We start from the raw sequence: 23,865 nt of genomic DNA on the forward strand, positions 1-23,865 counted from the left end.
AGCGTGTATGCGGTCTAGGGAGCTCACTCAAGCAGGTGTGTGTGTTTGCAGGTTTGCTCACAGCGGTCGACTTCCTCAAGTCCAACAGAAAGTGTCTGAATCTGATCAGAGAAGCGATGCTGAGGCATAACTGGCCGCAGGCTGCGGGGTATTTCAGCTCTTACATTCAGACACTGGAGACTGGAACTCTTTCCCAAGTGCATTCGATAGCTTCTGAGGTACATCAGACTGTAGAACCCTGTCCAAATCATCTTTGTTATGTTTCTATTGCATGCATTATGAAACAGTCCACTTTTCTGGCGTACTAGAAAGAAATAATGCAGTGATCATGTGCATTGCATCCATATCCTGTCTTATAAAGTTAGAATGGTGATATTTTTGGAATATCTTTTCTGTTTTTAAAACTATATCTATTATGTCTTCAGACAGAAATGTCTGGTGACAAAATGCCAAACCATTAAAGGAATAACGATGCTCTGCGGTGAATGGGTGCCGCCAGAATGAGAGTCCAAACAGCTGATATGTTAACTGATGGACTCCAGATGTTAACTGATGGACTGGAGTGGTGTTGATTATTGTGATGTTTTTATCAGCTGTTTAGACTCTCATTCTGACGGCACCCATTCACTGCAGAGCATCCATTGCTGAGACACTGATGCAGTGCTACATTTCTCCAAACCTGACGAAGAATCAAACTCATTTAAAACAAATCACTAACAGTCTGCATGATTCTCTCCTTCAGATCATGTGGCGTTTAGGCACAGAAATTCTGCATCATGTTCCCAATTCCAGCCCTGACGATTTCAACGCCTTTTATGAACAATTGAAAAACTTAGGCGTCAGAAACTACTCGAAGGTATTCATTGCATTATAAACATCCAGACCTCCTTTCAGCATCGTGCATTGTAGCATTACGTAACGTGTCATGTCGTAGATCTGTTTGGAGCATTGCTTTCATCTCCTGCTGAACGGCCAGATGGATGAAGCCAAGCGGCAGCTGTCCATCGCAGACAGCTGGAGATACGGCAAGCAGTCGACGGCTCAGTCCCTGATGAAAAAGCTCTCATCGGCGTATTGTGGTTTTATATATTTTATGTTATCTGGAGTGAGAAGATGGCCTCTGCACCTGGGAGCGGTAGGAAGATCAGTAACCGTGCATGAGAACCGGGTCTTCTTTCTTGCATCTGTCTTAAACGAGGTTCTCTGTCAATGCTTTCGGTGTCAGAGGAGGCCGGCAGCAACCGTGAGATGCACAGCTACTTCAGACAAGCTTCTGTGACGCTGAAGGAGATCGTCAGTCAGCCCGGAGTCTGGGATCCTTTCGTGTTGAGCTACATTCATGTGAGACTACATCTTACCCTGTGTGATTATTGACTGGTTTCAGGTTCAGTGACAGTTCTGTCGTATTTACTCACCCTTGTGCTGGTCAAAACAGATTTGTTTAAAGAAATCTTCACGCAATGCAAGCCTTTAAAAAGACTAAATAAGAGTCTTATAGTAGCTCTGTGTAATAAACTGGTTTAAATGAATGTACATGCACAGATGAGATTTGTGAGTGCATAGTAGTTTATATTTTAGTCTATTTTTTGCACAAAAGTGTAGTGTGACTTTAAAAGACTTGGAATATAGGGAAGAAGTTATATGGATTATTTTAATGTTCTGTTTCTTCCAAAGCTTGGGGATTTTTTTTTATGTTTATGTCTCTTTTGCACAGCAAGGCCGCATTTACTTGATAAAAAACACATTACATTTTTTTAAATATTATTACAATTTAAAATAGCTATTTTTATTTGAATATGTTTTAAAGTGTAATTTATTTCTGTGATGCGCAGCTGTATTTTCAGCATCATTACTCCAGTCTTCAGTGTCACATGATCTTCAGAAATCATTCTAATATGATGATTTGCTGCTCGAGAAACATCGCTGCTTCATGTTTTTGTGTAAACTGTGATCGATTTTATTTTTCAGGATTCACAGATGAACAGAAAGTTAAAAAGAGCAGCATTTATTTGAAATATAAATCTTTTGTAACATCATAAATATCTTTACTGTCACCTTTGATCAATTTTATGCATCCTAGTTGAATAAATGTTTTAATTTCTTAATTTTTTTAAATAATAATAAAAAAAAAATGCATAAATAAATACCCCAAAATAAATAAATGTTTCTTGAGCAGCAAATCATCATATTAGAATGATTTCTGAAGATCATGTGACACTGAGGACTGGAGTAATGATGCTGAAAATACAGCTGCGCATCACAGAAATAAATTACATTTTAAAGGGTATTCAAATAAAAAACTGCTCTTTTAAATTTTAATAATATTTCTAAATATTCCCTGTTTTTTCAATCTTACAGAGCCTAAACCTTTAAAAAAAGGAAGTGTAGAAAGCAGTGATGTCGACAGAATTGTCGTTTTTTGTTTAAACTAACCTTCTACAGTAGACTCTGTCTATGTGTGCGGTCCGCTGCAGATGCTGGAGTTTTACGAGGATGAGGAGGCTGCTCTTCAGCTTCTGGAGAATTACGCTTACAACAAGGAGTTCCCTTCCAACCCCAACGCTCACGTGTATCTGTACCAGTTCCTCAAGAGACACCAAGCCCCCCGAGTCAAGCTCATCGGCTCATTAAGGGTATAAGCATTCAGTCAATCAGGGATATATGAAGGTTCTCATTAAATCGACTCACGTGTTGTGGTTTGTGTCGCTCAGATTCTGCACTCTTTAGTCCCGAGTCACGAGCTGATGCTGGAGCTCTGCTCTCTCCTGCTGCACACCAGTACGTATGGAAACTAAACTTCTTCTGATGGATTTTAGCACATTGCAATGTTGTTATAAGGACCTTAAAGGAGTTTCTGCTTCTTTTCCAGAGCAACAGAGCGATCTAGAAGAAGCTCTCACCGTTTCCATGGACCTTCTGGAGTTCTCCAGCTGGAAGAGTGACAGGAAGTCTTGGGAGTGTCTTCTGAAAATATTGAAGAAACTCAAAAAGAAGTAAGTTATTATTCACACACCATAAATAGTACATAAGTCACACCGGGTCAGAATTGCATTGGTGAGAGAAAATAATTTTAGGAAAGTTGCATCAGCTTCTAAGTCTCTTTTTGGTCACTAAATTCATAAATGATGTTAAATACCGACAATATCTGTTATATTTTACAGTTTTCAGAACAGGAGTGAAAAAATATAAGCTTAAAACAAACAATTATAGTGGCATTCATTTTAAACTGTCTCTGTAACATCGTTATATGTGTGACATTAATTGCATATTCATTTGTGTTGTTTTTTATATATATTGATAATTACATATTAGTTTAAAAGTATCTAAAAAATTATGTATTTTTATAAATATAAAATTCGAAATAAAATAAAATCATAAATAAAAATAAAATGTAATTATATTAATGATTAATTATAATATTTAAATAATTTATTAAATGTGTTATATTTTATATATATATATATAAAACACACACACACACATATATATATATATATATAGATAGATAGATAGATAGATAGATAGATAAATAAATAAATAAAATTTGAAATAAAATTTGAAATAAAATAAAATAAATAAAAATAAATTGTAATTATATTAATGATTAATTATAATATTTAAATAATTTATTAAATGTTATATTTTATATATATAATATTTATTATTTATAAAAAAAATATATATATAAAACACAAATATAGATATATAGATATATAGATAAATAAAATTATAAATAAATATAAAATAAATAAAAATAAAAATGTAATTATATTAATGATTAATTATAATATTTAAATAATTTATTAATGTGTTTTTTTTTATATTATATAATATATATTCATATAATATATATAATTCTATATATAATATATATATATATATACTATATCTATTATATATATATACCTAAAAAAAAAAAATTGGGAGATATGCAGTAACTAAATAGGACCATATAATAGAACTGTTTTAAAGTATACTCTGATCTCTCTTTATTCACAGAGTATTAGTAATATTAGTCAGTAGTTAGTAAAAGTCAGGAACACATACACGCAAAAATACACACATTACATAGTTATATCTTGTTCAAATTGTAAGCTTATTGATAATATTTTGTCACATTCATACAAAAATCAGATGGCCACCCAATAAGAAGAGATGTAAATACAAGTTATGTCCACAATTCTATAAATTGCATCAAATAATAAGTCTCAGCATGATTCTAATGCTGAATGTGACTTTTATCCTGAGAAATCTGGTACAGACGAGCAGAGCTTTCAGTGTGTTTGTTTCTCGTGATGTCGATTCAGAAAGTGCATGAACGCTGTGAAGAAGGAGTGGAACGCCAGGAGATCGCTCTGGCTCTCCTTTCACTACAGAAACTACATCGGCAGGAAGGAATCGCTCGAGAACGTCCAGCTTCTGATGGTCAAGAGAGACGTTTTGAGGTGTTTGGGTGAAAACAGTACGTGCTGCATGATTATTATTTCTGATTTGCAGAAAGTTTCAGTTCCCTTAGTAGAACGAAAACTAAGAGGCATTGAGTTTGTGATGCGTTGCAGGTGATTCCTGATATGAAGTAAACCCTGTACTGTTTGATTGTATGATATGTTTAATATGTGTTGTGTTTGCAGACAGAGAATACTTCAGAATCGCTCTGAAAATTGAGAGAGAAGGTAAACCCAAGAAAGACAGACTCGGGGAGAAGAAAGAGAAGACGGCGACTAAGTAAGCTTTATGTTAACTGTGTAAAAATAAAAGATTTCCTAGATTTTTACCAGAAAGTAGTTCAATCCAAATCGATATGTTTTCACGTTATGAATGTTTGATGTTAATTGCATATTTTATATGTTTTTTATATCATTCAGAAAGAAGGAAAAGAAAAAGAAGACTCTCAATGACTAAGAAGTCCGAGGAAAGTTTATAATAAGTGTGTAAATGTGAGATTTTCTAGATTTGTAGCTGAGAATGTTAGGCTTGTGTGTGTACACGTGGTCTGTGTGAATTAAAGGAAGGAAGTGCAGTGAACAGACTGTGGGTCCTGATTGTGTCCAGCAGGGAGCGCAAGCGCTGCGTTTCTCAAACCTGTTGCTTTTCAGGAGCTAGATGAACATTTCATTTTTGTCAAAAGAATCTGATATCTAATGGATTTTCTCCTGTCGACTTAATATTTTTTTTTTTTTGTCAAAAGAATCTGATATCTAATGGATTTTCTAAAAGCAATAAATCTAAATGTCATTTTTTTTTTTTTTTTTATGTATTGTATATTTATGGTTAATGCTTTGGTATCGGTAATGACTTTTTAATTTTTTTTAGAATGATTTTTTTTTTTTCATCAAGGCTGTATTTAATTGATCAAAAATACAGGTAAATATTGTGAAATATTATTATGATTTAAAATAAAGTTTTTCTATTTTAATATAAATTAAAATATCTAATTTTATTTCTGTGATGCGCAGCTGTGTTTTCAGCATCATTCCTCCAGTCTTCAGTTGTCACATGATCTTCAGAAAATCATTCTAAATATTCTGATTTATTATCAGTGTTGAAAACTCTTCATATTTTTGGGAGGCTGTGATACTTTTTTCAGGATTCTTTGATGAATAAAAAGTTAAAAAGAAAGAGCATTTATTTAAAAATAGAAATCTTTTCTAACAAATATACACCTTGCGTTCAAAAAAGTTTGGGGTCAGTACATTTTTTTCTTCTTTCTTTTTTGAAAGAAATTAAAACTTTTATTCAGCGAGGATGTGTTAAATTGATAAGAAGTGATAGCAAAGATTTATATTGTTAGAAAAGATTTCTATTTTGAATAAATGCTGTTCTTTTTAACTTTTTATTCATCAAAGAATCCTGAAAAAAGTATCACAGTTTACAAAAAAAAATTTGACATTGATAATTCTAATAATAAATCATCATATTATAATGATTTTTGAAGATCATGTGACACTTCGTACAGGAGTAATGATGATGGAAATTCAGCTTTGCATCACAGACATAAATTATATTTTAAGGGATATTAAAATAGAAACCATTATTTTATATTGTAATAATATTTTGCAAGATTACAGTTTTTTCTGCATTTTTGATCAAATAAATGCAGCCTTGATGAGCAGAAGAGACTTCTTTAAAAAAAACAAGTCTTACTGATCCCAAATTTCTTCTTTTTTTATTTTTTAATTTCAAATTATAAATACATTTGCTCATTCAGAAGTATTTTGTAACTTGTTTAGAGTGTACAAGTTAAACACAGTATTTATTTTAGCAAGCAAACAACTAGTAAAGAGTACTACATATGATGAAAAATAAGAAAACAATGACTTAAAATTCAGTTTTAAAACTATGATTTTACATGTTTTATTCTAGTATTTCAACTAGGTAATATAAATTATACACTGTACTTGTAGTTTTTGTTTTTAATTGTTCTTTGATGTGAAATATCACATAGCTGAAAAGCATAAAATCAACACTTTCCTGACCGTTTTTCTGGTCTAAGTTGTCCTCACAGTGAACTGTGTGAATAGATTTAGACAGCAGACAGATGGCTGTGATAACAGCGTGGTTTGTGGGGAGATTGTTGACAGCATCTCTGTCACGTGTCGCAGGTTTGCGTGTTGCTCGTGACCGTCTGAACAACACTTATGCTGAGCAAGATGTTCATGGACTCTGAATCATGAAGGCAATGATGTCTCATTCCTGTAGATCTCAGACTTCATTCAGATCCAGATGAATTTTAATCAGGGGTACAGGTCCATCATCAGAAGTCCAAAAGTTTTTATGGTTGGAGGGAGAGAAAAAAACAAAGCCTGGTTCACATTTAGCCACATACAGTTAAATAAATAAATAAAAATGTCATTAAATTTGGAAAAAGAAAATGTTTTTGTTGACATGATTGTATTTATTTACCTCCTCAAATCTCCTGTTTATGTATGCATGTATGTAAAATGAAGTGTTGGTAATACAGTTTTATTAATAATAGTATTGTTAATATTTTTAAAGTTGAATGCATTTTTAATTTTTCATACATTTTTATAATATTTAGTCTCACAGTAGATCACAATACTGTTTCACTGTTAATAAATACAGCTTTTGTGGTCTGAGCGTCTTTGAAAAACATTTGTAAAAATCTGAATTATTAATAATAATGCAATAAGTGTAAATAAGCATATAATATAACAATGTTTTTACTGATAATGTGAGTATAAAAGATGTCTTTGAAAAACATTACAAATTCTTCATTACAGAATGATAATAATGTAAATCAGCATAAAATACACACTTTTTTATTTTGTGAATAATTATAAAGATATCTAATAATTATCTATTATGCATGTTTTAATAATAAATGCATAATATGTAAATAAATCTTAATTATTACAAAATAATGTAGTAATCAATGTAAAGCAGCATCAAATAAATGTGATGTATTTTATTTTGAGAATAATTCATACTGTTTTTATCATGGGTGATCATCAGATTTCGTTCTGAAATATTTTTAACAATCATAATCATTCCAGACTTTTGACCAGCAGTGTACACATATTTGCATATTATTTACATTTTATTTGTTTTTTCCATGTAAGCATTGTTTGTCATTGCTGTAATGAATTCCCATACTGTACTGCCTCTAATTAAATGATGCTGATTCAAATGCAAACGACTGAGAGTCTAATGAGAATTGCCATTGAGAATAATAAAGCTAATTCTGCTGTGAAAAACACCTCTGCAAAAGAGGAAGTGGTTGTTCGTTTCCTGTTCTTCAGGCCTCTAAATATCACCCCACATGACGTCAGTTTTTCCACTGACAGACACTCACATACACACATCTAAATAGAATTTTATGCTTCTAGCGTGGCAATAAAACAAAATCTGTGTTTTTAGGAGAGGCAAACGTAAAGTTAGTCGCCTCAACTCACACTTCACCTCATTTTAACAACTAAGTCTTACTTTAAATGCCACTCTTTCTACTGCAAACACATAAGAAATCACTCAGTGTCAAACCTCACCTCACTCACTCCCATGTGTTATAAGAACCTGTTTGGTGAACGTTACACTATTCACTGCTCGTGAGATCATGAATAAAGCTCACATTAGTCACAGATGAATCATTTAGACATAATATAACTTTTGTGACTGTGGCCTTGCCCTTATGTGAGAACAAGGCCTCTTATAGGTGACTATAAACTTCAGTGTGAACGGCTTTATATGGGTCTCCACTCAACAGCAGTCAATCCAAATTCTGCATACACTACATAATAACCTTCAGTAATAAGTCGTTTAATGTTAGTGAATGTTCAGATGAGTAGGTGATGTGCATTCAAATAGCTTATGAGTTGTTGATACATGACTCATAGTTTCATAATATTTAAATGCATTCAGTTATCTGTTTAGTGTTAGATAATGTTTGTTACAGAATTTGTATGATGCTGACATTTTCATTCTTAAAAATAATTACAATTTATATAATTATACTTATATTTTCCCTCTGTATTTTTTAATGACTATTTAAATTTTTGCCTACAACATTATTTTTTTTTTTTACATTTTAACATTTTATATTTAATATTTTTTATTTTTCAGCATTTTTATTTTATTTATCATCAATTTATCTTTTATATTATACTATTATTTCATATTTACATTTATTTTTTAAGGTGTTGACATAAATAATGATCCAAAAAACGTTGTCTTTTTTCATTATTTGTTTATTTATTTATCATTTTTATATTTTATTTCTTAAACATGGTATCATGTTTCACATTACACAAAGTTTCTCCTCTTTCTGTTTGTATTTTATTTGTAATAGCTATTTTAATTTGTGGTAATGACATAAGGCAGGACCCCACAACATTTATGATTTACTTTGGAAACTTTATTTTAAGGTGTCCTTGTTACACATGTTACATGCACTTTCTATTATAATAACAATTAATTGTACATAATCACATGCAAGTAACCCTAATCCTTACCATAACCATAGTAAGTACATGTAGTTAATTATTATTACTCAGTACTTAAATGTATAATTACACTGTAACAAGGACACCTTAAAATATTGTGTAACCTAAAATACTAACAGAAAATGAATATACAGGATTGTATAAATTAGTATAAATACATTGTATAAAACTGGTTTAAAGAGACTGGACACAAGTGTGAATGCAATGGAATATTGAACAATGTTTGAAAATAAAATAAAAATGATGAAAAAGAAATTAATATAATAAAAATAATAAAAAGATAAAAATAGTATAAAGGTTACACTTTATTTTAATGTGTCCTGTTTATAATGTAATATATTTAAGTGCTGATTAATATTAATTAATTACATGTACTTACCATATGGCTAAGATTAGGGTTGGTCTTACAGTTACCTGCATGTAATTATGCGTAATTTGTTGTTAGTAAGTACGTGTTACAAGTACACCTTAAAATAAAGTGTTAGTGTATTTTGTTTTTTAATAAATATTTACATTTTTGCTTTTAAGATGTTGACATAATGAAGGACCCTTTAATATTTCAATTTTTTTTTACATTTATTTAAATGTATTTTTAAAATAAATTTTACTTTAGATGTATTATTTTATTTTTAAACACACTATAATTATTTTATTTTATGATTTTAATTCTAATTTATTTTCATTTGAATTCTTTATTCATTACTATTTCAGTGCATTCACACTTGTGTCCCGCCTCTTTAAACCAGTTTCCCCATCTTCTTTGTAATTTATACAATATATTCTTTTTCTGTTAGCATTTTATTTTTAATAAATATTTAAATGTTTGCTGTTAAGGTATTGACATAATGAAGGACCCTCCAACATTGAAACACTTTTTAAAACTGTATTTTAATTTATTTTTATAATTTTTACTTTATTGTATAATATTATTTTTAAACACAATATAATTATTTTATTTTATGATTTTAATTCTAATTTATTTTCATTTAAATTCTTTATTCATTACTATTTCAGTGCGTTCACGCTTGTTTCCCATCTCTTTAAACCAGTTTCACCATCTTCTGATTGGCTAATATATACAATATATTATTTTCCTGTTAGCATTTTATTTTTTATAAATATTTAAAAGTTTGCTTTTAAGGTGTTGACATAATGAAGGACCCTCCAACACTGATACACTTTAAAAATTTTTTTTATATATATATATATATATATATATATATATATATATATATATATATATATATATATATATATATATATATATATATTATTAATTAAAACCATTATTTAAATTATTATTATTTATTTATTATTTTTTTTTTTATTTTTTTTTACTTTTGTATAATTTTATTTTTAAACACAGTATAATTAGCCTATTTTATTTTACTACTGTTTCAGTGCATTCACACTCGCGTCCCGTCTCTTTAAACCGCTTTCACCGAGCTCTCTCCTGATTGGCTCTCAATGACATCACCCTGCGCCTCCTCCCACTTCTGGGCCGCTGTTGCTCTCCATCAGCAGCGCGGAGCTCCATTGGTTCAGGCGCACGTCAGTCTGAAGTGATACTAGTGCGGAGCCGCTACAAACTCCAACTCCATCAGTGAAGAGAGAGCAAAGCAGGACGGGAGGAAAATGCTGCGGGTCTCCAGCGCCGGGTCCGGCTGAGCGGCTCAGACTGATCGATAAGCAGCGGAAGGAAGACACTGGTGATAAACACCACGTGCATGTAAGTCTGAAGAACATGTTTAACTGTTTAGAGTTGTTTAGTAATTGCACGGGATTGCTGAGGAGTCCCACCCCATATAGATCTATAGGATGTGTTACATTCCAGCAAATAAGGACACATTTAACGCAGATGCTGAAACTTCATTTCCATGTATTGCTGTGCTCAGCTCGAGTTGTGATCCTGACAGATTCTGTGCTGTGCAAAGCAGCCCATCTGTAAATTGCATGCATTGTCACCGCATGAAATAATGATGATGTCTAGCCTCAGATGCAGAACCTTTCCATATTTTATTCCCAGCACGTCCACATGCCGTGTTTGGGAATGGGCTGCTGTGTGCTCTTTTGAATTGAATGGGGTCAGCGATTCGCTCCTGTGATGAGAGCCTGTAGGAATCTATCAGATCAAGCACACATCGGTCTGAAAGTTCTGCACGTCTCGTGACACATGCACGATTGCTGATTAAATATCTCGGCTGATTTGACTGTAGTGCTCTCAGCTGAAAGCCATTCTGCAGGTTCCCCTAAAAATGAGTGAGAAGCCCCTGCAGGTTGGGGCCGGGCCTGTGTGAGAACAGACTGTCCATTTGACGACACTACAGCCTTAAAAATAAAGCTTCTGTATTGCGTCCATGAAGAACATCCATGGAATCTTTATTCTTCATGGAAACAGGTTCTTTAGGTCAGCGTTTGTCTTCAGCTCTGTTCCTGAAGAGTCGTCAGCAGTACATTTTGGATGTGTCCATCATCTGTTTAATTATTTTTAAATATTATTTTTAGTTTTATTTTATTTCAAACAGGGTAAAATTATTTTAGTACATTCACACTTGCATTCCATCCCAAGATCCCATCTGGTTGGCTAATTTATACAGTACATTTTCTTTATGATTGGGTTTTATTTTATTTTTATTACTAATTTATTTTAAATAAAATTATTAAATTGATTTTTTTTTATTGTAATTTTTTTAATCATTTTATATCTTTAAATAGATTGATTTCAATATCATTATAAAACTAAATAAGGTGTTGACATAAGGAGGCACCCTGTAACATTGGTGTATTTATTTATTTTTAAATATATTTTTATGATTTAAATGTTAATTGACTTTGTTTTTAAACACCGTTTCATTATTTCTTTGCATTCACACTTATATATATATTCTGTTTGTATTTTATTTTTAATGACTATTTTTTTTAAATATTTTAACATTTATATTTTATTTATATTTTATTTCATTTTATTATTTATTAACAGTATCATTTAATTGCATTATTTTTTTTTCATTGCATTCACACTTGTGTCTCTTTAAAACCAGTTTCACTGTCTTCTGTCTTTCTGATTTTTAGAGTATATTATCTTTCTGTATTTTATTTTCAATGACTATTTAAATTTTTTTAAGGTGTTCACATATTGAAAGACACTACAATGTTGTCATTTTATTTTAAATAAATGTAAGTTGTGTAAATGTAAGTATTTAAATAAATAATTAAGTTTTTTAAAATTATTTAAAAATATTTTTAATACAAATAAAATACAATAATTATTATAAAATTAAAATATTTAATTAAATCTTTTAAAATATAATTTTCGAATTATTTTTAATTAATGAATTAATTTAACACAATTTGAAAATGTGTAGTGTTGGTGTGCTTCCAAAGAACAAAGTTGGGAAACACTTAGCTTTAGATTTTTAAAATGTTCTGCACATGGGTAAAGCAAAAATGCTTCTTCAATGGCATCCCGGCGCAAACAGCCTTCATTTTTTAAATCCATCTCTGATTCTGTTGTGCTTCTCAGCGAGCAGCTTGCGACCGAGCGGACATCTGAGTTCTCCGTGGTGTGCCAGCCCTCTGTGGTCTCTCCATGCCTCCTTCTCCTCTAGACGACAGAATTGTGGTGGCGCTGCCAAGGCCTATACGACCTCAGGAACTCCGACTCCGCCTGGACACCAGCTACCTGGAAGCCACCGTGGGCACCGTCGGTCAGTCGACGGTCATCAGCAGCACCACCGTGGTGAAGATCCAGGCGACCAAGCTTACGTATATGCCCTCGTCCAGCGGCTCCACACGCTCGCTGACGTGTGGATGCAGCAGTGCCAGCTGTTGCACGGTGAGCACCTACGAGAAGGATGGCCAGGTCAGCGCTAGCAGCCCTAACCTGAACTCTGGAGTGGGCTATGGGGCCCCCACGGAGGCCTACAGTGCTCCCAGTCTCACTTCGGGCCTGAGCAGGGGCGGCATGCGGGTCATCCACCCTAACGAACTGGCCAAGAAGCTGACGCATTGCCCGCTGGGCCACCCGGTGGGGCCGGTGCCCGTCATCATCGACTGCCGGCCCTTCATGGAGTTTAACAAGAGCCACATCCGAGGCGCCGTGCACATCAACTGCTCGGACAAGATCAGCCGCCGACGGCTCCAGCAGGGCAAGATCACCGTCCTGGACCTCATCTCCTGCCTGCAGAGCAAGGACTCCTTCAAGGGGATTTTTTCCAAAGAGCTGGTGGTGTACGACGAAAGCACGGTGGACCCGGGCCGGCTGACGCCGTCTCAGCCTCTGCAAGTGGTTCTGGAGTCGCTGCGGAGGGAAGGAAAGGACCCCATCGTTCTTAAAGGTAGGCCTGCTTTTGAGAGTGAAGGTTCGCAGATGGATGGGCTCGCAGTTTTTCTTCCAACGTTTAGAAAAAAGATACATTCTAAAAAGAATGTTGAGTACAAGGTTCCAAAACAGTTTTTTTCTTACTTAAAGAACATTTTTAAAAATTCTGAAGAATCTTTTGTGCAATGGAAAAGTTCAAGGAATCGAATGTTTTTTCTTCCAACATTTCAAATCTTTTTTAAGAAAAGATACATTCTAAAAAGAATGTTGAGTGCACTTTTTAAAATAAAGGTTCTGAAAGAGAAGAAGACCATTTTTTCTATCTTTTTTAAGGAAAAAGATACATTCTAAAAGAATGTTCAGTACACTGTTTAACATTAAAGTTCCGAAAGATTTTTTTAAAGGCCGTTTTTCCTAATCCAAGAACATTTGAAAAAATCGATAGAATCTTTTGTGGAATGGAAAAGTTCCGTGGATGTTAAAGGTTCTTTAAGGAATCAATTGAATTCTTTTCTTCTACTATTTACAGTCCAGGGGCCGAAATCTTTAGAAAATAATACAATTCTAAAAAGAATGTTCATGTTCCATGATTGGTGCAAAAATGCTTTTTCTTCCAACATTTACAATCTTTTTTAAGAAAAAAGATATATTCTAAAAGAATGTTCAGTACGCTGTTTAACATTAAAGTTCCGAAAGATTTTTTTAAAGGCTGTTTTTCCTAATCCAAGAACATTTGAAAAAATCTGAAAATCTTTTGTGGAATGGAAGAGTTCCATGGAAATCAAAGGTTCTTCAAGGAACCAATCGAATGCTTTTTCTTTCAACGTTTAGAGTCCTAGGGCCAGACTCATGGAAATCTTGAAAAGAAAAAAGTTTTGTGAGATAAATTCTAAAAAGACAAGCTTTCGAAAGGTTTTTTTTTATCTTAAAATAACTATTTTCATAGTTCGAAAGACATTTAAATGATCTAAAGAACCTTTTTTCACTCTGAAGAACCTTTTGTTGAATTGGAAAGGCATGGATGTTAAAGGTTCTTCATGGAACCATCGAGGCAATCAAGAACCTTTATCTTTAAGAGCGCAAGTGCAGTTCATGAATGTTCTCAAATATTTTTCATAATAAGCACTTATTAAGATGTAAAAACGATGTCTCAGCTTTACTCATAAATGAGAAAATAAGCAGAAAATAGCCTAGTGGTTTTCATTCTTATCTCTTGTTTTGTGAATCCTCTGTCCTAACGTTTGTGCTGCCTCTTTTATTTCACCTACAGTCATCTGAGTCTTGCAGAAATAGAACTAGCTGAATGATTCATTTCTAGAAATGACTCGTTTTTCAAAACGCCTACTTTTTTTTTCGTTGGCGTATGAACTTGATCTGAATTATTTTCAAAGATGAAGCCACCCTCTCAGACGTTTTCAGACCGTTGCTTTTGAGTAAGCGTGTGGGATTTTCACTTTCTGAAACTTGTAGTGTAATCCTGGGCTTTCTTGATGTGTGATGTGAACAGTGTTGGGCTGGTAACTCACAAAATCTAATATATTCTTCATTACTAATTTCTCCATTCAAAAGTAATAATATTACTTTACTTATGACTTTCTGGCAACAGTTATTAGTTACACTACTTTCAGGCCCCATAGAAGTTGTAATTGCATAAAATTCTTCTAAAATGTTAACTAAAAATATATTTCCGCTTCATCATTTGATCAAAATCTACATTGGATCACAGAAAGAAGTTATTACAAACACTCAGTGGGGATTAATAGTAACCTCAAGTAAAAGTGTTGTATTAATCTCATTAATTGTCATGTTTGAAGCTAATTTCTCTGTTACCCATATAGGATTATATTCCATAATGTATTTGATCAAAAAGAAAACGTTTCATTCTCTAAAAAGATTTTATACAAATTATATTGGGATCAGAGGGATGTGGGTGGGCAAGCCAGAGTAAAGTTATGAAAATAAATCTAGGAATTATTGAATTGTTGGCCTTCAATACGTGATTAGTTACTTTAGTTACTGCAGAAAGTACTATTATTACTGTAACTAGTTACTAGTAACTAACTAGTTGTTGCCCAACACTAGTTTTTGTCATTGAATTACAAAGTCTTTTAGTCATGATTGTACTCAAAAGTCTTTTTTTGAATGAAATGAATGCTTTTATTCAGCAAGGAATCAGGATGGCAACAAAGTGACAGTAAAGAGTTTTATTTCTGACATTTAAAATGTTACAAATATTTCTGCTTCAAACAAATACTGTCCTTTGGAACTTTTTGTTCATCAAAAAATCCTGAAAAATAAAATGGATCACGTTTTCCACAAAAACTGTTTTCAGCATTGACAATAATCAGAAATGTTTCTTGAGAAGCAGATCAGCATATTAGAATGAGTTCATGTGACACTAAAGACAGGAGTAATTATGCTGAATATTCAGCTTTGCTTCATAAAAATAAATTACATTTTACATTATATTATAGAAAACAGCTATTTTATAATTTTACTGTATTTATTGTATTTTTAATCAAATAAATACAGCCTTGGTGAGCAGGAGAGACTTGTACGGCGTTGCACAATTGTATATTTTGTAATAAATTGATTTAGCAACTGTTAATTGAATATTATGAGGCTAGAACAGTAGGACTGTGAGGTGTGTCAACAAACTAGCCAGACAGTACAGTAGTTGTGTTACGTCTGCAGTTGATCTGACCTCAGCTTGCTGACAGGCATGTCCAGCTCTCGCTGCGATGGCCATGTGTCTCTGCGTGCCTGAGCTCCTGCGGCCCCTGGCAGCAGCTGATGGTGAAGAGCCAGCGCTATTCTAGCCGCGCGCGAGTCTGTTGCCATCTTTTGCCTTGTTTGGCTGGCGTGAAGAGTCGAGGGACGAGGACAGAGTGCGTCTGTCAGCTGACGTCCCCTGCATGCATCTGCTCCAAAACCTAGGCATCATACATGCCTTCTTTTCTGACGTGTTGCCTTCTAAGTTACTTTGTTTTGGACAAATTATACATATGTGACTCTGGACCACAAAACCAGTCATAAGGGTCAATTTATTTAAATACATCATCTGAAAGCTGAGAAATAAATAATCTCTCCATTAATGTATGGTTTGTTAGGAGGACAATATTTGGCTGAGATACAACTATTTGAAAATCTGGAATCTGAGGGTGCAAAAAAATCTAAATATTGAAAAAAATAGCCTTTAAAGTTGTTCAAATGAAGTTCTTAGGAATGCATATTACTAATCAAAAATGAAGTTCTGATATAGTTACAGTAGGAAATTTACAAAATATCTTCATGGAACATGATCTTTACTTGGCATGAAAGAAAAATCAATAATTTTGACCCACACAATGTATTGTTAGCTATTATAACTGTGCTACTTATGGCTGGTTTTGAGCTCCAGGGTCACTTATGTTGCATATGAGATAATCAGTTAGGCTGCTGCTTTAGAAGTTTTGGAACTGAGCCGATATGTCATTGTACACACACACTAGGACTCTGTTCCAAATTCTAGTGAGCTGTCTAGTTCTAACGCAGCAGCCTGAAATGGAATCTCATAATTGGTTTGGAATGTGGGTTATGCATATGCTGGTACAGTACTCAACTTGGAAAATGAATATTATTTGTACAGTCGAGGTCAGAATTATTGGTAAATATTTTACAATTTACTTTCAGTTGTTTTACTTAATTAAAGCTTAGATATTTGTGATTTTTTAAAATTAAAAATCAATAATTTTGACCTTGACTTTATATTATATGCATGAACTTTGGGGGAAAAAAATCTGCCAAATGTGTAAATATAATAATATAATATAATATAATATATAATATAATATAATATTTTAGATATGATTATACAAATTATAATGTGTATCACTTAATTTAAATAATATATAATGGTGTATTTTATATTATATAGTAACATGTTTTCATATTATGTTTTTATATTATATTATAAAAATATAAAATGTAATTATACCTATTATTAATAATAATTCTGTAATTATGGAGATTGCATATATTATAAAATGGTATTTTATAAAGTTATCAAATATAATTGTACTAATTATAATTTAAAGTGTCTAATTTAATAAGATGTAATGTATTTTATATTATATAGTAATATTGTATTATAATTAATGGATTCCCTAACTATAACTATTATTAAAAGGAGATGATATTATATTATAAAAATATAAGAAAAATATACTAATTATAATTTATAATACCTAATTCATATGATGTAATGATATAATATTTTATAATTTAATAATAATTTATATTATATAGTGATACAATTTTATAATTTATAATGTTAGTATTAATTATGGAATTATTGATATTATAAAAATCATATTACATTTTAACATTTTAAGATATAATAATAATAATTATAATTTATGATACCTCATAATATATAATGTTACATTTTATATTAATGATTTGGGTAAAATGGTATTTTTAAAATACTGAATAAATCAACATTTCTCTTGAATGAATCGCTTCACTGAGCTTGCTTTGCATTCTGGGATTGTTTTCTCCTGGAAGGGTGTGTGTGTGTGTGTGTGTGTGTGTGTGTGTGTGTGTGTGTGTGTTAGCGAGCGTATCACAGCTCTTGCAGAATGCTTGCAGATAAAAGCTGTTCAGACTGCAGACCTGCTGTGCTTCTGAATCTCCTCAGAGTCAGTATTGCCCTCAATCTCATGGAGCCCTGCAGGAAAGGCCACGTATTTATTAATTCCTCCATCAATCAGGAGGATCTTGAAAATTTGCATAGGAGGTCTTGATCTTTAAAAACGAAAAGAAAAGATCTCAGTCTAATGCGAATTTGCTGTTTCTAGTCCTTCAATGCATCCTTTGACGTTCGCCAGTTTGTGAACATCTGAGCCACCAAATGTCGCTTGTGTAACGCAGTACTGTATCCATGCAGACATTTGGCACGGTTGAGTTTTAACTATTGCTCTTTGAGATTAAAGGAATTTGTCACCAAAAAATAAAAATTTGCTGGAAATATACTCACCCTCAGGGCATCAAAGACGTAGATGAGTTTGTTTCTTCATCAGATTTGGAGAAATGTAGCATTGCATCAGCAATGGATGTTTTGGGGTGAATGGGTGGTGTATGAGTTTGTTTCAAACAGCTCCATCAAAGGGACTTGTAACCCAAAGGTCACAGTGGGGTATCAGTGGGGGGAGTGTGTGTGTGTGTGTGTGTGTGTGTGTGTGTGTGTGTGCACTTGGAAGGGTGTAATGCAGAGCACAGATTCTGAGTATGGGACACCATACTTGGTCACACATCATGTCCTTTCCTTTTCAGTTAAGCTATTGTGAAGCCAGTAGATGCACGTTTGCAAGAAACAAATCCTGTATTAAAGCATTTTAACTTCAAACCATCACTTCTGTCCAAAATACCTTAATAATAACGCTTCCTCCAGTGAAAAAGTCCATCAGGTCACATCAAAACCCAGCCACATATTTATTTAGAGCTGTTTTGGCTTGTAAACGCTGCTTGATCTGTGCAGATTTCTGTCTGGATTCAGACCAGACCACTTTTTCACTGGAGGAAGTGTTATTATGGATTATGGACATCTTAATGCTGGATTTGTTTCAGGTTTTGTTTTCTCCAGATGTTAACTGATGGACTGGAGTGCTGTGGATTACTTGTGGATTATTGTGATGTTTTTATCAGCTGTTTGGACTCTCATTCTGACGGCACCCATTCACTGCAGAGTATACATGTAGAATAATACATTTCTCATTTTGAAAGATTTCAGCAATAGCTTTTTTTTGTGTGTGTGTGGGATCAACTTTTTATTTTAATTTTTAACACAAAAAGTACTCTTTGCTTTGTAGTATATATATATATATGTACTCAAGCACATAAAACAAATATCATATTTTAAATTATATGCAATTGCCAAAGCCTTGATAATAAAGATAAATGAATAAATATAGGAAATAAATACATTGACATTATTATCGTTGGATTATGCATAACCCATCTGGCTTATGTGCAAAGCATGAGGAAAAACAGGTGGTTTCAAAAGTGCAAACATCCAAAGTGGACAGCAAAAGCTTTTCTTTCTAAAAATGAACGAGGGTTGAAGGTGCTCTCTGGTGCGATTAATGAGATTCATTCATTCATTCATCAGTTGTGAATGAGAGGCAGGTTAACAGGTGCTACAGGTTTTACATTTGACTAACTGAAATTTAACAGACTATAACCTCACACCCTGTGTTCATCTGATGTACGTTACTGAGGGAAGCGCAGATGTCCAGTATGACAAGCTAAACATCTATTACAAGGGTGTTTTCTGGTTTGCTGATGCTTGTTCTTTGTCTTCGGTGTTACAGCTGGTGTTTGCTCAAGGCCTCAGGTGTTGATAGAGGTTTAACACACTATTCTGGACACATATGAAAGCTCATAACATCATTTGGAAAATTATACTATGTTAAAAAATAAGATGTAATTATAAGATGTAATAATATTATATAACATTGTATTTTAAAGTATATTGTAATATCATATTATAATTATTAATGTTTTAATTAATTATTGCTTTAGATAAAAGCATCTGCTAAATGCTTCAATGTAAATTATGGAGATTATATCATATTATACAACATACTAATTATAATTTATATGACCTAATATATTATATAATGTTGTTTTTTTATATTATATAGCAATATTATAATGAACATTTTTAATTATGGATATTCTAAGTTTAGATTATATTGTAAGACATAATTATACAAATTATAATTTACAATACCTAATATAATGATATACAATGTTGTTTTTTATTACAGTATATAGAAATGTTTTAATTACTATTTCTTAAAATTGGACATAATTAATAACCTACCTAATATTATAAATATAATGTATTATTATATCATAATTATTAATGTTTTAAAAGTAAATAAATAAATACTTAAATGTAAATGTGAGATTTTATTATATTATAAAATGGGAATCGAGATTATATTATCAGATATACTAATTCTAATTTATTATTAATGCCTAATATAACAATTAATTCTAGTATAATAATAAATTACGTTGTATTTTATATTATATTGCAATATTATAAATATTTATTTCATTCATTATGGAGATTAGATTATAATATAAAACATCATTTTACAAATTTATAATACCTAATATAATTATATATAATGTTGCATTATGTAGTAATAATACATTATAATTAATAATGTTATAATTAATTATATCGATAAAAATATTTTACTTTATTTAATTATGTATATTGATCATTAAATACATTTAAACTATATATGATATCTCTGAATTTCAGTGTCATATTTTTTGCCGTGTTTCTTATATGAATTTATGGCCTAATAAAGTATGTGATAAGCTCTGACTGATCTCGGGAGATACTATTAATCATTCTGCATGCAAATAAGACAGATCTGTAACGCGATCAGGAAATTATTCAACCTGAAATGCAAATTACATGCAAATCCTTTAATGTGACCTCAAAAACATGACACGTCTCTTATGATGAGACAAATGAGCACGCAACAGCCTGGACTCTTATAAACAGTCAATACTGTACATTACGGACAAAAAGTTTTATTATATGTGACCCTGGAGCACAGAAGCAGTCATAAGTAGCACAGGTATATTTGTAGCAATAGCCAACAATATATTATATGGGTCAAAATTATACATTTTTCTTTTATGACAAAAATCATTAGGATATTAAGTAAAGATCATGTTCCATGAAGATATTTTGTAAATTTCCTACTGTAAATATATCAAAACTTAATTTTTGATTAGTAATATGCATTGCTAAGAATTCATTTGGACAACTTTAAAGATGATTTTTTTTTTTTTTTTGCTCCCTCAGATTCCAGATTTTCAAATAGTTGTATCTCGGCCAAATATTGTCACATCCCAACAATGCAATTCATTCAGCTTTTAGATGATGTATAAATCTCAATTTCAAAGTTTTGACCCTTATGACTGGTTTTGTGCTCCAGGGACATATATTAAGCTTCATGCTTTATTTGTGAGCTCTCTGTTGGTTGAGCGATTGATTAATTGTTTTTAATGAATGTTTCGTAGGAGGCCTTGCTGGTTTCCGACAGAGCCACGATGATCTGTGTGAGCACTCTCTTCATCTGGAGGAAGGACAGGACGGCAGTACCGCGGTGGGCCTGTCGGGGGCGCTACCTCATTCCCTGCCCTCCACGCCGGACATCGAGAACGCAGAGCTGACGGCCATCCTTCCCTTCCTGTACCTGGGCAACGAACGGGACGCTCAGGACCTGGAGCTCATGCAGCACATGGACATCGGCTTCATCCTGAACGTCACCACGCACCTGCCGCTCTATCACTACGAGCTCGGCCTGTTCAAGTACAAGCGCTTACCTGCCAGCGACAGCAACAAACAGAACCTGCGGCAGTACTTCGAGGAGGCCTTCGAGTTCATCGGTACGACAGAGAAGAGTATTTCAACTGCAGAATCAGGAGGAAGACAGTTTTGCTGAAAGAGAAAAAAAAAAAATGTATTTATTTATTATGCATGTGTATGTATGCGTGTGTGTGTGTTTACACATCCATAATGAATAAATACAATATGCATAGTAATAAACTATATTTAATGCTAGAAGTATAGTAAAGTATAGTTATAATAATGAATATATATATAACTGACTTAAAACCATTTTTAACATTTTTTATCTTGTAGAAAATACTAGTGTTCTAATCATTTTAACAACCACTGTATATTATATATTTAACAAAAAACGCATATAATATAATACATAATAAATTATACAGAATGTTATGTAAATTATTACTATAATAATTATAATTAACTGTTACAATGAAAGGTTATTCTATATTTAACAAAAATGCATAATAAATCTTGCAAAATGTTATACAAATTATTATAATAATTATAATTCATAGTAAAATTATAATTATAATAATAATTACGATTTGTGTATTTATGTATTGTAAATTATATAATGATTAATGATTACATATCTATATTTAATTTATATATTTAATTAATTGTATGTAATATAAGTTAATAATTACATAATATTTGTAATAATAATAATACAGAATAAATTATATAAATTATTATTGTAATACCTAATTAATGTTAAAAAAATTAATTATAATTACGATTTGTGTAATACACTTATATATCTGTAATATAAATTATATGTAATTTCACAATAATTAAAATGTTCTATATTTATGTATATATATATATATATATATATAATGCATAATAAATTATATAACATACTATTGCAATATTTATATATTTATAGCCAAATATTTATAGTATTTTATTGATTGATTCATGCAGATGTTTCTTTGAGATTCAACCTGACTGAGGGTAAAAAAAAAGACATTTTTGAGAACAGGGACATCTGTGACTTGACGGGAAGTTTTCAGAGAAATGCTGATGATCGGGACATTTTTTGCTGACATTCTCTGTTTTTCCCGTCCACAGAAGAGGCGCACCAAGCCGGCCGCGGGCTCCTCATTCACTGCCAGGCCGGCGTGTCGCGCTCCGCCACCATCGTCATCGCCTACCTGATGAAACACACCTGGATGACCATGACAGATGCCTACAAGTTCGTCAAGTCCCGGCGGCCCATCATCTCGCCCAACCTCAACTTCATGGGCCAGCTTTTAGAGTTCGAGGAAGACCTGAACAACGGCATCACTCCACGCATACTCACACCCAAACTCACGGGCCTCGAGACCGTCGTATAGCAGCTCCTTTCCAGACGGAGTATCCTTGATTTTTGGATGAGACCTGCATGAGGAAAACCAGCCGAACACTGTGCTGCGGTCATACGACGGCTCTTGGCCGCTGGTGCTGGCTAAAGCCCCCAGAGGAGGCTGGATTCCACTCGTTTCAATGAACTTACTCTATTTTTATACACCTAAGGTGGCTTCACTGTGCAATAACGTCTGTGTGGAAAGCAGCCGGGTGCGTGATGTGTACATAACGAGAGCGAGACTTTCGGTCCACCTGGTTAGTCGCATAATTTTGTGTTTTTCTTACATTTAGGCACTGATTTATGACATTTCAAACCAGCTTTGTGCACTACCAGACAAACGTTTTTGAACAGTAAGATTTGTAATGTTTTTAAAGAAGTCTCTTCTGCTCACCAAGCCTGCATTTAGTTGATCCAAAGTAAAGCAAAAACAGTAAAATTGTGAAATATTTTTGCTTTTTAAAATAACTGTTTTCTTTTTAAATATAGTTTAAAATGTAATTTATTTCTGTGATGCGCAGCTGTATTTTCAGCATCATTACTCCAGTCTTCAGTGTCACATGATCTTCAGAAATCATTCTAATATTGCTGCTCAAAAAAAAAAAAAAGACATTTTTTATTATTATTATTATAAAGCTGAGTAGGATTTTTTTCAGGTTTCTTTGATGAATATTAAGTTCAGAAGAACAGCATTTATCTGAAATATAAATCTTTTATAACATTATAAACTACTTTTGATCAATTTAAAGCATCTTTGCAAAATAAAAGTATTAATTTCTGTAGCTTTTTATTTCAGATAAATGCTGATCTTTGT

The 23,865-nt window shown here is 32.4% G+C and overlaps 2 protein-coding genes across 2 annotated transcripts in view; both read left to right on the top strand.

Annotated features, from left to right (window-relative positions):
- The window catches only part of taf1a (TATA box binding protein (TBP)-associated factor, RNA polymerase I, A), a 15,246-nt gene extending 10,068 nt beyond the window's left edge, over positions 1–5,178 (top strand). The window contains 11 exon segments of the mRNA XM_019126322.2: positions 52–218; positions 743–856; positions 935–1,084; positions 1,087–1,135; positions 1,226–1,341; positions 2,475–2,633; positions 2,712–2,778; positions 2,870–2,993; positions 4,308–4,462; positions 4,632–4,725; positions 4,866–5,178. Of these exon segments, the coding sequence (XP_018981867.2) occupies positions 52–218; positions 743–856; positions 935–1,084; positions 1,087–1,135; positions 1,226–1,341; positions 2,475–2,633; positions 2,712–2,778; positions 2,870–2,993; positions 4,308–4,462; positions 4,632–4,725; positions 4,866–4,902 (1,232 nt within the window). The 3' untranslated portion in view covers positions 4,903–5,178.
- A 5,302-nt stretch (positions 5,179–10,480) lies between these two features.
- On the top strand, positions 10,481–23,500 carry dusp10 (dual specificity phosphatase 10). Its single transcript, XM_042746819.1, has 4 exons — positions 10,481–10,686; positions 12,481–13,294; positions 21,370–21,738; positions 22,778–23,500. The coding sequence occupies exons 2-4, from the start codon at positions 12,547–12,549 to the stop codon at positions 23,041–23,043; spliced, it is 1,383 nt and encodes a 460-aa protein (XP_042602753.1). The 5' UTR covers positions 10,481–10,686; positions 12,481–12,546; the 3' UTR covers positions 23,044–23,500.
- The last annotated feature ends 365 nt before the right edge of the window (positions 23,501–23,865 follow it).

This window comes from Cyprinus carpio, chromosome B20, assembly GCF_018340385.1.
Source record: "Cyprinus carpio isolate SPL01 chromosome B20, ASM1834038v1, whole genome shotgun sequence".
NCBI lineage: Eukaryota > Metazoa > Chordata > Actinopteri > Cypriniformes > Cyprinidae > Cyprinus > Cyprinus carpio.